The sequence below is a fragment of the Heteronotia binoei genome, chromosome 5 (genome assembly GCF_032191835.1).
Source record: "Heteronotia binoei isolate CCM8104 ecotype False Entrance Well chromosome 5, APGP_CSIRO_Hbin_v1, whole genome shotgun sequence".
In the NCBI taxonomy this organism is placed as follows: Eukaryota; Metazoa; Chordata; class Lepidosauria; order Squamata; family Gekkonidae; genus Heteronotia; species Heteronotia binoei.
In genome coordinates, this window is record NC_083227.1 from 38,405,401 (window position 1) to 38,423,212 (window position 17,812).

General features: G+C 47.3%; 1 protein-coding gene across 1 annotated transcript in view; it reads left to right on the forward strand.

The window, feature by feature from the left end:
* LOC132571963 (mucin-3B-like) overlaps window positions 1-17,812 on the forward strand; it is a 64,007-nt gene that overhangs the window by 42,996 nt on the left and 3,199 nt on the right. Inside the window, exon 12 of the mRNA XM_060238756.1 lies at window positions 12,566-17,287. Coding sequence (XP_060094739.1) covers window positions 12,566-17,287 — 4,722 coding nt within the window. The remainder of the gene's footprint in view (window positions 1-12,565; window positions 17,288-17,812) is intronic.

The following is a 17,812-nucleotide window of genomic DNA, read 5'->3' on the forward strand; positions in this document are numbered from 1 at the left end:
TGTGAGGTAGTGTTTAAATTAATGGAAGTGCCTGGGCAACCAGTAAGGGCCATATTTCACAGGTGAAGGAGGAGCAGTAGGACCTAGCAGAGACACTCATGAATTCCTGCAGTCAAACTCTCCAACATTCCATAATTCAAAATAGGAACACACGTGTAACGTCTCTATTCTTGGATGAAAGATAACTTCTCAAGGCTCCAGCCCATCATCACACATTGCTCAACATCTGGATATCTAACAGCCATTTATAACCCCAACATCTGGATCAAAATATCCATACAATGGGTCTACCCAGGGCAAGGACAGAGATTTCAACAAATCCTTAGGTTTGCAGAAACAGCTAAAAATTCAAAAATGGGGAGAGAAAATATTGCAGAGAAAACCCACTGACTACTTTGATGCTCAAGAACCACAACAAGACCTAAGGGGATTATTAATATTTTAAATAAATAAATTTAAATAAAAACAAGGTATTATGCACCATTTTAGGTTGTCAAGGTATGAGTCCATGTATAGCAGAATGCAGAGAAGGGATGAATGCTGGATGACCCACCTGGCACCCAGTGCTTGAGAAAGGCAGAACAATCCTAAGGGGAGAGGACTGAAAGTGCTCAGGGAGCCAACTGACCCTTGCATCAGTATATGCCCAAGATATGCCAGCAGAAGAACCAGTTACAATGGTGCAGGCTCCCTGGGCTGCTCTGTCACTCTAGGGCACCAGTAGAGGGCAGCTGGAGCAACTTTGGCATAGGTGTCTGTTCTGATGTGTTTGTGGGTGGTTTGGGGTGTGTGGTCAGAGTTAGTGGGCTCCCTGAGCCGTACCAGCCTGGGAATGCCTCCTACCAGTTATGCCAACAAAAGCATGACATAGCCCATAGGAGTCAATGGAACTAAAAACTCAGGTCATCCTGTAATCTCACCAATTAGGCTTGCAGGAGCTCAGGATGCTGACTACAGACTTGGCCAATTTCCATCCTCCCTGTGGCAGCTGAGCCCCATCACCCAATCACACCTCTTCACCCTATATAAAGATCAGCCAGGACATCCTACAACTCAGTCGTTAGGGTGCATGGCATGGGGTTCTGTCTCAGAGGTCCCTACTGCATGGTGTTAGAGCAAATGGCAAGGCACTTTAGTGGTGGGGAAAGCACAGAGAAGGAACTTAGCAGTACGTGGTGACCATTTGGTGCTTACACCCAAGGAGGAGAACAAAGTCCACACTTTGTGGCTGACCTCTCCCATTTCAGAGCCCAAACAGGTACCCCACCATTGGAGGCTCTACCAAAAGGGACAACCATGTACTGACAGGTAAAGAAGGCAAGGATCCCAAACCTGCTCCCCTCACTTGAGGCTGGGTGCTGCAACAGTATCTCCTGTACTCAAGCCCAGCATTGAGCTTGTGAAGGGGTGGTAGAAGCCACGGCTGCACAGCTCCATGGCCTTCAACATGACATAGGAAAAGATTCCAGGAAAGTTTCCTGGGAGATATGGGCGGGATATTCCTGGGAGGGATATTCTGTCATTTGCCTGGCTCCCATCCTTGGCAGAGGATAGGGCATGTCCATGGTAGTGGAGAATCTGGCAGCTTTCCATGCACCCTTTTAACTGTTTTCAAACTGCAAGCAGCAGCTGCAGGTGATGCTGTGGATGGAAGGCCATCAATCTGCAAGCACTTCTGTACAGAAAAGGTGAATGTAATTTGTGCCTCAAGGGAGTTCATGGCTAGCCCCCCCCTCCCCGCAACGAGGCTGCATTTGCAGATGCTGTCAGGACAACACATCCATGGCTGAGGCCACCATGGCATGTGCACCCACTCACCATGGTTGGTCATATCTCTGCCTGCAGGTGGAGATTCAACAGGGAGCCCGTGGGTGTGGCAAGTCCTGAAGCACCAGCCCTCCTTTGGAGATGGCGTGTTGCACCCTGCCAGCCCTTCCACATTCCACCTGCCACACCATCCCACTTAGACGCATGCCATGGCAGGGATCCTCAGTCCTCTTCCCCGTGGCCTCAGGGAGGAAGTGAACAGAGGCGTTGCACCTTGCCATTGTTTGCAGTTCAGTAAAGTCTGTGTTGTGCCACAACTGCATCTCTGTTTGGTTTAGACTACATGAAAGAAGCTCTAAACCCCTCCCTGCCCAACCTCAACAGCTCATCTGTCTCACACACACACACTACTGCTTCCTTAAGACATGTCTAAGAATCAAACTTGGTTCTCCAGGTTAGAGTCTGCTGCTCTTAACCACTACACCAAATGGATTCCCTCCCTCACTTCGCAGGCTGCTGTGTGAAGGGGGGAGGAACCAGAGGGTGGTCTGGGTGAATGCTCCCCAATTAGAAAATGCTGCAAACCCAATGACTTTGCCTGCTGGCCACTGTGCAACTGAAGCCCTTAGGACAGGGATGTCCAACAGGCAGTTCTAGGGCTGAATCAGGTCCTCGGAGGGCTCCCATCAGGCCCCCAAGCAGCTGGCTGTCATCTGCTTCCTTCTCCCAATATCTTGCTTCCTTCTGCATAACACTTGCTTTGCAAGGCTTGCTCAATTGCACTGGAGCTATAGAGCAAAACCTCTATTTTTCCCATTGGCTGAGGCTCCTCCCTTGGGGAGGAAGGGGGGAGGGATAGCTTGCTTTGTCAGTCTCTCTCAATTGCACAGCAGAGCTACTGAGTCATGCCTCTCTACCTTCTATTGGCTGAGGCTTCCCCCAGTCCCTTGGGGAAGGAAGGTAAGAGCCAGAACTTCCTTTGCCCAGGTCCCTGGATCCCATGGGAGAAATACAAAGAAAGCATCTTTAAGATCAATGACTGCTAATGTTTTAAGCATGTTTTAAGTTCTTTTTTTTAAATTGTGTTTGCCTGTGTTCTTTATAAAATGTATATCTCTTCTACATAATCTTAAATAGGTACACACATGGCCCAGCCTGACATAGCCTGGCCCAACAAGGCCTCATTTATGTCATATCTGGCTCTCATAACAAATGAGTTCAGCACCCCTGACTTAAGGAATAGACTAGTCTCACCACAACACAGGCATGGCTCCAGATTGCTCTGTAAATGACCCTTCTGTTTCCATTGAATATTCTACGTGAAGTGGGATAGTTGTGTTGTTGAGCAAGCTGGTAGGGGAAGGGAACAGATCCAGAGAAGGGGGAAGGAGAAAGACTAGGATGAAGCATCAAGTAGGGTTTTACTGACACCTAGGTGTGAGACCAGGAGATAAAGCCGTGAAAAATAACTACAAAAATATAATATCACACCATCACAACAATTTTGTAACAAACTGTAGTATACAATGTTCAACATACAAAGCAATATTCAAAACATGAAACACTCAACCCTGTGAACTCCTGAGAGGCATTTACATTATTCAAAATGCACAGAAGTCTTTATCCGCTTTTACATTTCAAAGAGAAGACTCATGCCTAATTAAAGGCTCCAAGGAAAGTGCTTGTGCTTCTCCAATAGAAGTGCTTGTGCTGTTGTTAATCTGTGGTCCTGCTCCAATATTTTCATAATCCATTAAGAATAGGGTCTCCAGTTCAAGCCTCTGATTGCAATGTCAACTTGGTCACCGTTTCCCAACTTTATCGAAGAGGCTGAATTACAAATCCATTTCCTCCAACAAGGACAGCACAAATCCAAGCACCTTAGTGGAGAAAGTTCCTCAGGCTCCACCCCACCCCCCCAAATCTCCAGGCATTTCCCAACCCAGAGCTGTCAACCCTAAGCATCAAGAGAGAAGAGAGGGAAATGATTTTTTTTCCCCTCCTGAGAGAGTTCCTACAGGCAGGTCCGGATCTGGGGAGGGGGGGCAGAAGTGGGGCTTGACCCAGGCACCACCAGAGCGGGGGGTGCGCCAAATTGGGTATGGAGTCAATTCTATTCTATGGGCCCATAAAATAGAATGAGCCCATAAGGGGTCATCATTTTTTAATTTTGCCCCCCCTCAAAAAATGTGTAGATCCAATCCTGCCTACAGGTCCACTTTTTGCTCCTTCTATTGCCTTCTTCGTTCATTCATTTAATTGTCAAGAAGTTGTGTACATAATTTGTTTAAAAGCCAAGAGGGTTGAATGATATGTGAAGGGAGGGGGAAAATAATTGTCCTACAATATTGCTGTCAGTAGATCAAAAAATACCTCATAGCATAGACAATAGTATGTGCAATGGCGGGCTGTGCATTGCATGAGGTCTTATTATTCATGCACACGGATTTTTACCAATATGTGTTACAAATGGTGACCATCCCCTTCTCAAGACACTTAATTCTAGAGACCTGGTGGAGAAATTTACTTTCTGGAGACTCTGGATAGTGACAGAATTTAATATAATTTAATCTAACAATTGTAAGCAAGTACACCTTTAAAAAGCCAGCACTGGGACAGTGATTTAGCTGGGACTGAAACAGAAAACAGGGGCTATACATTGCAGTGACAACTGGAGCATATATGGTCAGGTGACCTGTTCAGTCATCAGTTTCAGTTTGCATTTCTGATCAGTGTGTTGTTAGCAGTGGACAGGTTTGTATCATTCCAGTTTGCAGAAAGAAGATGCTTTAGTGTGATGTTAAAAACCACCACCTCATGAGTAAATATAACTAATTTGGGATGCCAGTGATTCATAAAGGCAATGAACCAGAACAGCACCATTTTGCTGAGGATCTGCCCTCTAGGTGACCTTAGGCAGATTATGCTGTTAGCCTACATCTATGTATTCCCTCTCAGTGCCAGCTCCAGATTTTTGAAAGCCATGGAGTAAGACTTCACTGGTCCCTATTAAAATATTGAAGGTGGGGAATGGATTAGGTGGTACTTACAGTCAACTCCTCCCACAGCTGGGGCATGCATCACCTCATAAATATCAAACACAAACTAAGAAACATCCCCCTCCCCTTGAGTTTTCTGTGTGTCACAGAGAATTCAGAAGGGGAGTATGGCACTGTGGTGTTTGCATCCTGCCCCTCACTTGGCCTGACACTCAGTCACTTTGCAAGGGTTCTCAAGGTCTCAGAACAAAGAAGGAGGGATGCTTAGCCACCATTTTCCTCCTCTTCTTCTCATCTCTCTATGGCTCAGTCAGTGGAGAGAAGCTGGTTATTTGTAGTAATCTTCTTCCTGCTTCTCAGTGCCCCCCTGAGTAAATCCAGGGATTTCCTTACCTGTGGACATGGAGTAATGTTCTATTGCAGGCCTTATTTGGAGTAGGAGCTCACAGGAGCAGACCTCTGGAACTTCTAAATTTTATTGTGCTCTTTCTTTCTCTCCCCCCCTCCTCAATACTTGCTTCTGGGCTCCATTGTTCGAACCCCTTCATGAGAACTCTAAGATTTGACAAACTTTCTAATATTTTTCCTCACTAAAAATGGGAAAATAACCAAAACACATAAAGCAGACAGATGAAAATCTTCATCCTGCCACTGTGTCCACATAGGAGAAAGTCATTTAAAAAGTATGATGGGAGTAAGGTTTTATTATGACAATTATAATTCAAGAAGAAGCATTTTAAGGTAGATGCTGAGCTGATATAATTTAGTACACCTCCTGATGATGTCAGGGGTGTGTGACATATGCAAATGAGTTGTGCTAATGAACTCCGGCACCTCTTTTTCTACAAAATGACCCTTGCCTCTTGATTCAAAACTAGAGTTACCAATCTCAAGGTGTGGCCTGGTCTTCTAGAATTACACTGACCTTCAGACTACAGAAAACAGTTTCCCTGAGGAAATGGCAGCATTGAAGGTATACCAGAAAGACTAGGAGAAAATGAAGTCATCAAGTGGCTACAGAGAATGGATGCTTCAGGCCTTCCATTTCTCCTACAGTACAGCATACAGACTAGGAAAACCTGTTTATCTCCTGTAAAGACACTGAAGGTCAGAGGCCAATTGGTAAAGAGTGGAATGGTGTTCGCTCATGGGCCCAATGAGTGGATTTTTCTCCTTAACACTAAGGCCGTTTTCGCACTCACGTTTTACTGGCGCCACGACCATCCTGACGCCGGCGAATCTGCATGGCTTTCGCACCAGAAGCTCCGGCGCTCCCAGAAGCGCCGGCTACTTCCGTCGCTAAGCCAGCGCAAACGGAAATCGCAAAGATGCAGGAAAACGTTTGCGCTGGCTTAGCGACGGAAAGCGCCGGCGCTTCTGGGTGCGCCGGCGCTTCTGTTGCGAAATCCATGCAGATTCGCCGGCGTCAGGAGGGTCGTGGCGCCAGTAAAACGTGAGTGCGAAAACACCCTAAGAAAAACATAAAGAGGATTTTGAGCGATTTTTAGGCTTGAGTGAACATAACAGGATAGCAGCCAGTTACATCATCACAAATACTTCTTCAGATGAAGGGCTAGGGTACAGTGGGCTGAAATACATGTAGTTAGTGGGTTAACAGCACAATCCAGAGGGGGGGGGGCGGAAAGTCTTTTGGGAGCAAACGAGCTGCTACATGGGCACAGGAAGGGTTTGCACCAACGTACAACCTGCGCCGCCACAGCGGAGGGGAGTTACGTGGGCGGGGGGCCACCCGAGCACTGCTCCGCCCGAGGACAGCGGCGCCTGAGGGCTGCGCCCAAGCGTGGGCGAAGCGCAGCATTCACGTGGAGGAGGGGGTGCAGTTGGGGGCATGGCCAGGCTTAGGCGGCTTCCTGAGCAGCTTGGCCCAGGACATGCCCCTTCCCCCGAGAGGTTCATCGTTATGCCGGCAAAAATTGCAGCGTGTCCCATAGGCATTTGTTGAAACCAAAAACAAAGGTTGCCTCCACCGCTGCGGAAGCTCGCAAACCCCCTAGGGAGCGGCGTGATTGCCTCGCCAATATCCTCGCACCTCAGGCTGATTAGCCCCCTCCCCAGCACCCAATCGCGGTCTCCCCCCTCCTAGAAATACTTCTACTCTGGTCTCGCACAACTCAGTTGTTAAGAAGAGGAGTGCGTGGTGGGAAGCTCTGCCGGTGAGCTCGCGGCCATACAGACTTAGAGTGAGGGACAGATAGGTATGTTGGTGACAGGTTTTGCACTGCATGGTTGCTTTAACAGTATCTTTGACTCATGAGAGGCTAACTGCTCTTGTTTCCAAGTCTCCACAGGTTCCGAACTCCCAGAGGTCTGCATGCGAGGACTGTCGCCCATGGCTGGATAAGTTTCACTATCCCCCAGCCTCCACCTCCCCTCGCTCTTGACCACTTGGTGTGTGAGCATCTCTGGCACTTGAACCAGGCAGTGGGCTCCAGCAGGGGGCATTTGCTGATCCCGCTCCCCTGTGCTGCAGCCTGCTTCCTTCTCTTGGTCTGCCCTCTGCCGCGTTCCCAACCCCTGGCAGGGCACAGGGTGTGCGTGTGTGGCAGCTGTCCCATTGTGGGGAGGTGGGTCAGAGACTGTCCCTTTATAAGAACGCCCAGCTGAAACGCAGTCTGCTCTTCCAGCTGCCGCCCCTGCAGGAGCTCTTGATCTCTATCTCCATTTTGCAGGTGAGACTCCACCACAGAGGCTTCTGCGTGTGCCGCTCCACCATCCCCCCACTCCCTCAGCTGTTTCTGCCCGCCGCTCGGAATGGAGCCCCGCCCACAGCGAGACTGCCCAGTGCACGCCAGGGAGATTGTTGCACTCTGTCCCAGAAAAATAAAGTCTGAGCTGTGCCCTCTGTTGTCTCTCCTGCTTGGCATCTGCTGCACGTTCCCTGGGCAAACCCCCCCCCCCCATCAGTGGCCTCTCTGAGGGAATGCCTGGGAGGGTGGGCAGATTTGGTTTTTTGGGGGGAATGTTCTAGAAGCCTCCAAGCTGCCCCTGCTGGGCAGGGCTGGACAGGGGAGGGGAGTGCTGCCCCTCAGCCTGCCCAGGCTGACAGCCTACCCGACCCCACAGGGCTGTTGTGCGCAGGGCACTAAGGGGGGGCTGATGAAGTGGACTCAGAGTTCTGCGGCTGATGCACTCGCACTCTGAGTTCTGCGGCCCCTGGAGGAGGTGTTCCGTGCACGTGGCGGGGGACATCAGGGCAACACACGGGGTCTCTGGGTGGGGGGGTGTCTGCTGCTGGGCTGCTCACTCCCAGACACACATTCCAGCCGCTGTCTATGACAGCAAACTCCAGTACTTGGTATTTCCTGTTTGTCTGCCTGCCGTTGGCAGAGTCTCTGACAGTGTGAGGGTGTGAAGGGATTGATGGCTTCTCCATAATCCCATGTGGGCCTGTCTCGCCCCCACTCCTGCCTCGCCACCAATCCAGGCTTCTCGTGCACGCATGCCCAGCCTCACTCCTGTTCCCTCCTCGTGTTGGTGGGACGTCTCTCCTTTGCCTTTGATGGTCTGCCCATCATTGGCTCCGTTCTCTGTTTGGGGGCGGGTTGGGGATGGCTATCAGCCTCTCTGGGGCTGCCTCTCCCCATCCCTAACTGTCATGAGCCGCAGCGCATGCACCAGGACTGGCCAATGGGGGTTGGGCTGGCCCTCCCCTCCAGCTGCCTCCACCTCCCTTGCGTGCCTACACCAGCGGTGTTGCCATGGCGACTGTCTCCCTCATGACAAGCTATGCCTCTCCCCTCCCCACACTCCAGCATGTCGAAGTCCTCAGGAAGTCTACTAGTGGCACGGCAGCTATGCCACGGCTGGCCACCACTTATGTCTGGATTGAGCTGCCCGAGTGTAAACTTGATGTATTTCAGCCCACTGTACCCTATTCCCTTGTCTGAAGAAGTATGCATGCATACGAAAGCTTACATTCTGAATAAAACTTTGTTGTTCTTAAAGGTGAAACTTGACTCCTACTTTGTTCTACTGCTTCAGATCAACACGGCTGCCCACTTGGATCCATACGTTGCTTCTCATAAAACTTTGGTCGGTAGATTGCCAAAAAATATGTAGACTTCTCTTATTGATCTACTATGTCTACGCTACTTAATTTTGACTATGTTGCTTATGATACTACTGTGTGTATTTATTGATTTCCTTATTATCGTCTTGATTATTATTATTATCTTTAAATTATCCTTTAATGTATTGTTCTGCAACTTAAAAATAAAATTTTGAAACTAAAAAAAAGGCTTAGTATGAAATATAGAACACATACATAAAGAGACCTACAAGGGATGTAAAGTGGGAGAAAAAAGGAGAATGGTATGAGGTAGGAAATTTACATTTAAAAATTGTTTTTTGGTGGATGGAAGTGATCTCTTGAGAGTGGAGGAGCTGACCTTTGACACAGATGTGGCATCACATCCTTGTTGAACTCCCTTCCCAAACTTCTACCCACCCCAGCACCATCCTCAAATCTTCAGAAATTTCCCAAGTCAGAAGCTTGGGAACCCTATTCCAGCCAAGTTTTTTCCAGAGAGAAGATGAGTGAGCAACAGTAGTTGCTGCTTCTCTTTCCTACCACTATGGACTCACATGACTTGTCTATCTTTTTCTTCCAGGCCCAGTCCACACCATTGGATGGGAGAAGGTGGCAGCAATAGGGAGGATGAAGAGGAGCAATAGTGGCAGCAGTTTTTAAAGACTTTGCCCACTTTGAAATGAAGAGCACTGAGTGGGCAATAATTAATCAGCAATGGGGAGGGTGAGTCCTCTAATTCTAACAAATTGCCCCTTTAAGCTGCAATTTGAATAGAATCCTAATATGAGAATGATATTAGGGCTGGAGGATACGTAATGTGACTCAGTCTGCTTCCCTTCATGTTCTCCTGTTCATCCTTGAGAGACAGAAGAAAAAACTTTCAGGTTCAGGGGTAAATAGCAGGTAGCTTCCTACTCCACAGGTAGTGGAGCCTCTATAGTCCCTATGTGAGCAAAAGTTACCAATTTAGCCATGTAGTTTGCATAGCTACACTGTTGGAGGGAGATACTTCCTCATAGATCAGGTCTCCTTCCCTCTGCCTTCTTGGAGGTTCTCAATTAGTACACCATGGCTTCAGTCCTAAGGGTACTTTCCTAGGAATAAGCCCCATTGAATAACATGAGACTTACTTCTGAGTAGGTGTGCTCTTTAATATCTGCTGATCTCCTTCCTCTCTCTTGTCAACCACTTCACCCTGAATGATCACCACCCACTGCCCACGTGTGTAAGTATCCACAGTATTGATACTGCAGTTGCTCTGTCATGTATTGTTCATCATTCCCATCTACTTCTTTCAATTCAATGAAAACACATCTAAAAACAATCATATACAGAGCTCATTAGTAGGTATACAAACAATGTATGGTATATTAATCCTTCTTTTCATGCCCTGTCCTTTGTGTACACTCCATTACACGCAAAGTCTACGACATAAATGAAGCAGGCCACACCTTCAAGTCAAAGGCAGACATTGCAGAATCAGTTTGAGGAGCACCAAATCAGACATATTTCAAGTTCTTCAGAAACTATATAAGGGGGATGAACATTCTCAGATAATCACACAACCTGGTGTTGCCACGATGGGTGGAAAATCAGGGGCTGCATTATGGATTATACTTGCATTGTGTGTACATATGACAGTGACAGGTAAGGATTTTTAATATATGTATATATATATTTGTTAGACACTTAATTTGGGGTTTTATCCCTGACTCTGAAACAAGGATAAATTGGAATTCAAAACCATTAATGTTTCAGTTGTACCAACAGTGGATGGGATGCATATCATCTTTAGGAGGGCATTAGGAGGTTATAGCATGCTGTAACAGAAAATCTCCAGCTCTCTGTCAGCATTGCTTATCAGAATTTGGTAGGTCATATTGTGCAAATTAAGACAACAGTATGCAAACACTCGGCCCTCTACTCATGGCTAAGTCCTTTGACATGACATCATCTTTACAACTGAGATTATATTCCTGACAATGACTCTGTGTGTGTTTGACAAAGAAATAGTATAAAAGAAAAAAGAGTTACCTATATATTAGAGGATTATATATAATCAAATCTATCTATCTATCTATCTATCTATCTATCTATCTATCTATCTATCTATCTATCTATCTATCTATCTATCTATCTATCTATCTATCTATCTATCTATCTATCTATCTATCACAGAAAACATTTCTCTCCAATGCCCCCTTCACTACACTGAAAAGTTTTGGGAACTTTGTCTATAATGCAGAAAAGGTACATTTATATTTATCATATTACATTTCAAATTTCATTAACTAGTTGTTTTGCAGCTACACTATAAGTTTTGTCTTTGCTACATAGTCAGTATTGCATGTTTTTGTCTCTTCTGCATACTATTGCATTTAACAAGTAAATAATATTTTTTTAAAAAACACAGAAGATAGATTCAGGTGGGTAGCCATGTTGATCTGAAGCAGCAGAACAAAGTTGGAGTCCTGTGGCATCTTTAAGACCTACAAAGCTTTATTCTGGGTATAAGCTTTTGTGTTCAAGCACACTTCTCTAGATGCAGCGAAACAGAATTTCCTCAACCATTACATATAGATGGTGGTGGTGGTGGGTAGTTGCCAGGAAGAGTTAGTTACAGAAGGAAAGTCTATTAAAAAAAGGAAAGTCAATAAAAAAAAATAAAAAGGAAAGTCAATAAAAAAAATTGAAACAGATGTTCTCTCCAGAGTCCACTTCCTTGCACACATTTATATTCAGGATGTTACATTTAAAATTAATTCTCATTCTGCTTCTTCTTCATTACTATACATTTGCATACAATATTTTAAGCTGCTTCTCATTCTAAATGTGTCTCCTGCTTGCAATAGTACACACTCCATCTCTCCTCAAATTTCATAATTGACACGTTTTTAAAATAAATTGTTAATTTCACCATTACTGCATATTCTGGAGGCTTATTTTCCCATTCTTCTAAGCATGGACAGATATCCATTTCCCATTTTCAGGGCTGGCCTAGATTCTCTGGCACCATAGTCAAGGCTAACTTCTGGCATTCCCCCCCACACGCACTGATAATGTCACCAAGTCATGTGGGGGTGCCTAATTTGGTGACCCCAAAAGGCCAGTGCCCTATGCAATTGCCCAGTTTGCCTAGTGGCAGGGCTGGCCCTGCCCATTCTGCTGCATAGATAATTCTAGCCGCTCTCACCATGTGTTTGAATATCTCTTCCAAATTTTTTTCTAATTTGTTAGGCAGTATACCTCAGGGTTGTTCTTTTTAGAAAAAGTCTGACAGGAACTCATTTGCATATTAGGCCACACACCCCTGATGCCAACCCAGCCAGAATTGTGTTCCTGCGCATTCCTGCTCAAAAAAGCCTTGCTAATAGCATAATCTTAGCATCCATGGAGAATTAAATATGTTCTGCATTTTCCCAAGTATTTCCTTCCAATATATTTTTCCTTTTAATGCATCCACCAAATATGAACAAAGTTTCCATCTGAAAGTGTGTTCACTCTACGACTGTTTGCAAGTGGATTTTTCCATTTTCCATTGTAAAATCTAATAGCAAATGGATGGTTTAGTGTGTCTGAACGCACTTCATGGATTGACATTTCCAGCATTTGTAGTTTTTATTTGCTTTCTCAATGTCCTTTGGGGTTGATATCTTTTTCTTGTCATTCCCATTGACACATAGACATCAGTTCTTTAAAGTTTTGTACCAGTTCATTCACATATTTTTTCACTTGTTCTTCTTCTCAGTGGTAACAAGCACCTCCAATACCAACACTACGCCAGAAAGCACCACTGTCTCAGTGGTAACAAGCTTTTCCAGTCAAACCACTAAACAAGAAAGCGCCACCGACTCAGTGATAACAAGCCCTTCCAGTCTGACCACTAAGTCAGAAAGCACCACCGACTCAGGGATAACAGGCACCTCCAATCCGAACACTATGCCAGAAAGCACCACCGTCTCAGTGGTAACAAGTACTTCTAGTCTGACCACTACACCAGAAAGCACCACTGACTCAGGGGTAACAGGAACCTCCAATCCGAGCACTATGCTAGAAAGCACCACTTTCTCAGTGGTAACAAGCCCTTCCAGTCTGACCACTACACCGGAAAGCACCACCGACTCAGGGATAACAGGCACCTCCAATCCCAACACTACGCCGGAAAGCACCACCGTCTCAGTGGTAACAAGTACTTCCAGTCTGACCACTACACCGGAAAGCACCACAGATTCAGGGATAACAGGCACTTCCAATCCCAACACTACGCCGGAAAGCACCACCGTCTCAGTGGTAACAAGTACTTCCAGTCTGACCACTACACCGGAAAGCACCACCGACTCAGGGATAACAAGCACCTCCAATCCAAACACTACACCAGAAGGCACCACCGTCTCAGTGGTAACAAGTACTTCCAGTCTGACCACTACACCGGAAAGCACCACCGACTCAGGGATAACAGGCACCTCCAATCCCAACACTACACCAGAAAGCACCACCGACTCAGGGATAACAGGCACCTCCAATCCCAACACTACACCAGAAAGCACCACCAACTCAGGGATAACAGGCACCTCCAATCCCAACACTACACCAGAAAGCACCACCGACTCAGGGATAACAGGCACCTCCAATCCCAACACTACGCCGGAAAGCACCACCGTCTCAGTGGTAACAAGTACTTCCAGTCTGACCACTACACCGGAAAGCACCACAGATTCAGGGATAACAGGCACCTCCAATCCGAACACTACACCAGAAAGCACCACCGACTCAGGGATAACAGGCACCTCCAATCCCAACATTACGCCAGAAAGCACAACCGTCTCAGTGGTAACAAGTACTTCCAGTCTGACCGCTACACCAGAAAGCACCACTGACTCAGGGGTAACAGGAACCTCCAATCCGAGCACTATGCTAGAAAGCACCACTTTCTCAGTGGTAACAAGCCCTTCCAGTCTGACCACTACTCCAGAAAGCACCACTGACTCAGGGATAACAAGCACCTCCAATCCCAACACTACACCAGAAGGCACCACCATCTCAATGGTAACAACTACTTCCAGTATGACCACTACATCAGAAAGCACCACCGACTCAGAGATAACAAGTACCTCCAATCCCAACACTACACCAGGAAGCACCACCGACTCAGGGGTAACAAGCACCTCCAAACCAAACACTACGCCAGAAGGCACTACCACCTCAGTGTTAACAAGTACTTCCAGTCTGACCACTACACCAGAAAGCACCACTGACTCAGGGGTAACAGGAACCTCCAATCCGAGCACTATGCTAGAAAGCACCACTTTCTCAGTGGTAACAAGCCCTTCCACTCTAACCACTACACCGGAAAGCACCACCGACTCAGGGATAACAGGCACCTCCAATCCGAACACTACACCAGAAGGCACCACTGTCTCAGTGGTAACAAGTACTTCCAGTCTGACCACTACACCAGAAAGCACCACTGACTCAGGGGTAACAGGAACCTCCAATCCGAGCACTATGCTAGAAAGCACCACTTTCTCAGTGGTAACAAGCCCTTCCAGTCTGACCACTACACCGGAAAGCACCACCGACTCAGGGATAACAAGCACCTCCAATCCGAACACTACACCAGAAGGCACCACCGTCTCAGTGGTAACAAGAACTTCCAGTCTGACCACTACACCGGAAAGCACCACCGATTCAGGGATAACAGGCACCTCCAATCCGAACACTACACCAGAAAGCACCACCGACTCAGGGATAACAGGCACCTCCAAACCCAACACTACGCCAGAAAGCACCACCGTCTCAGTGGTAACAAGTACTTCCAGTCTGACCACTACACCAGAAAGCACCACTGACTCAGGGGTAACAGGAACCTCCAATCCGAGCACTATGCTAGAAAGCACCACTTTCTCAGTGGTAACAAGCCCTTCCAGTCTGACCACTACACCGGAAAGCACCACCGACTCAGGGATAACAAGCACCTCCAATCCGAACACTACACCAGAAGGCACCACCGTCTCAGTGGTAACAAGTACTTCCAGTCTGACCACTACACCGGAAAGCACCACAGACTCAGGGATAACAGGCACCTCCAATCCGAACACTACACCAGAAAGCACCACCGACTCAGGGATAACAGGCACCTCCAATCCCAACACTACGCCAGAAAGCACAACCGTCTCAGTGGTAACAAGTACTTCCAGTCTGACCACTACACCAGAAAGCACCACTGACTCAGGGGTAACAGGAACCTCCAATCCGAGCACTATGCTAGAAAGCACCACTTTCTCAGTGGTAACAAGCCCTTCCAGTCTGACCACTACACCGGAAAGCACCACAGACTCAGGGATAACAGGCACCTCCAATCCGAACACTACACCAGAAAGCACCACCGACTCAGGGATAACAGGAACCTCCAATCCAAGCACTATGCTAGAAAGCACCACTTTCTCAGTGGTAACAAGCCCTTCCAATCTGACCACTACACCGGAGAGCACCACCGACTCAGGGATAACAAGCACCTCCAATCCGAACACTACACCAGAAGGCACCACCGTCTCAGTGGTAACAAGTACTTCCAGTCTGACCACTACACCAGAAAGCACCACCGGCTCAGGGATAACAGGCACCTCCAATCCGAACACTACACCAGAAGGCACCACCGTCTCAGTGGTAACAAGCCCTTCCAGTCTGACCACTACACTGGAAAGCACCACCGACTCAGGGATAACAGGCACCTCCAATCCAAACACTACGCCAGAAAGCACCACCGTCTCAGTGGTAACAAGTACTTCCAGTCTGACCACTACTCCAGAAAGCACCACTGACTCAGGGATAACAAGCACCTCCAATCCCAACACTACACCAGAAAGCACCACCGACTCAGGGGTAACAAGCACCTCCAAACCAAACACTACGCCAGAAAGCACAACCGTCTCCGTGGTAACAAGTACTTCCAGTCTGACCACTACACCAGAAAGCACCACTGATGCAGGGGTAACAAGTTCCTCTAATCTGAACACTACACCAGAAGGCACTACCACCTCAGTGTTAACAAGTACTTCCAGTCTGACTAGTACAGATGAAAGCACCACCGACTCAGGGATAACAAGCACCTCCAATCCCAACACTACGCCGGAAGGCACCACCGTCTCAGTAGTAACAAGCACTTCCAGTCTGACCACTACACCAGAAAGCTTTACTGACTCAGGGGTAACTAGCACTTCTAATCTGAACAATACACCAGAAGGCACCACCGTCTCATTGTTAACAAGTACTTCCAGTCTGACCGCTGCACCAGAAAGCACCACCAACTCAGGGATAACAAGCACCTCCAATCTGAACACTACGCCAGAAAGCACCGCTGTCTCTGTGGTAACAGACTCTTCTAGTCTGAACTCGACACTAGAAAACCCCACCAACTCAGGTGTAAGAGACACCTCTAATCCAAACACTACACCAGAAGGCACCACTGTTTCAGTGGTAACAAGCCCTTCCAGTCTGACCACTGCACCAGAAAACACCACCGACTCAGGGATAACAAGCACCTCCAATCTGATCAGAACACCAGAAGGCACCACCAACTCATGGGTAACAAGCACATCTAATCCGAACTCTATGTCAAAAAACATCACCGTCTCAGTGGTAAGAAGCACTTCCAGTCTGACCACTACACCAGATAGCTCCACCGACTCAGGGATAACAAACACCTCCAATCTGGATACTGCACCAGAAGGCACCACTGTTTCAGTGTTAACAAGCAATTCCAGACTGACCAGTACGCTGGAAAGCACCACTGACTCAGGGGTAACGAGCTCCTCTAATCCAAACACTAAACCAGAAGGCACCACCGTCTCAGTGGTGACAATCACGTCCAGTCTGACCACTGTACCAGAGAACACCACAGGGGTAAAAAGCACCTCCATTCATACCCCTTCAACAGAAAGCACCATAGAATCAGATGCAATAGCCACCTCTAATCTGAGAACTGGTTCAGAAAGCAGCACTGGCTCAGCAGTAATAAGCATCTCCCCAAACACTATGCCAGAAAGCACTGCCATCTCACTGGTAACAAGCACTTCCAGTTCGACCACTATACCAAAAAGCACCACCGACTCAGGAGTAACAAGCACCTCCAATCTGAACACTATGCCAGAAAGCACCACTGACTCAGCTGTAACAAGCAGCTCCAGTCCAACTATTATACAAGAAACCACCAGTGACTCACATCGAACAACTACCACCAATCTGACCACTACTGAAAGCACCACCTCCACTCTGAGGACTACACAGGAAAGGACCACTGGCTCAGAGGTAACAGGCACCTCTAATCTGACCACTACCCTGGAAAGTCCCACTTTCTCAGAGGTAACAAGCACATCGAATCCAACATCTACACCAGATAGCACTAACAGCTCAGATATAACAAGCACCTCCAGTCTGACCATCACTACTACTCCACTGACATCCAGTACAAGTAAGGTTATCTTCTATATCTTTGAAATACATTAGCATTCTTTTTTTCCATAACTAAACATAGAGAAATACTTGATCAACTAGGTCTATGAATATTATCACACATTTTAGAATCATAGATTTGGGAGGAACTTCCAGGGTCATCTAATCCAACCCCCTGCACAATGCAGGACATTCACAAGTACCTTTCCGTGCCCTCCTTCTCATGATTTGCACAGAATCAGCCTTGCTGTCAGATGGCCATCTAAAGGTAAAGGTAGTCCCCTGTGCAAGCACCAGTCGTTTCCGACTATGGAGTGACATTGCTTTCACAATGTTTTCATGGCAGACTTTTTTACGAGGTGATTTGCCATTGCCTTCCCCAGTCATCTACACTTTCCCCCCAGCAGGCTGGGTCCTCATTTTACCGACCTCGGAAGGATGGCAGGCTGAGTCAACCTCGAGCCGGCTACTAGGCTCTGTTTAAAAACCTCCAAGGAAGGAGAGCCCACCACCTCCTGAGGAAGCCTATTTCACTAACTGCCAT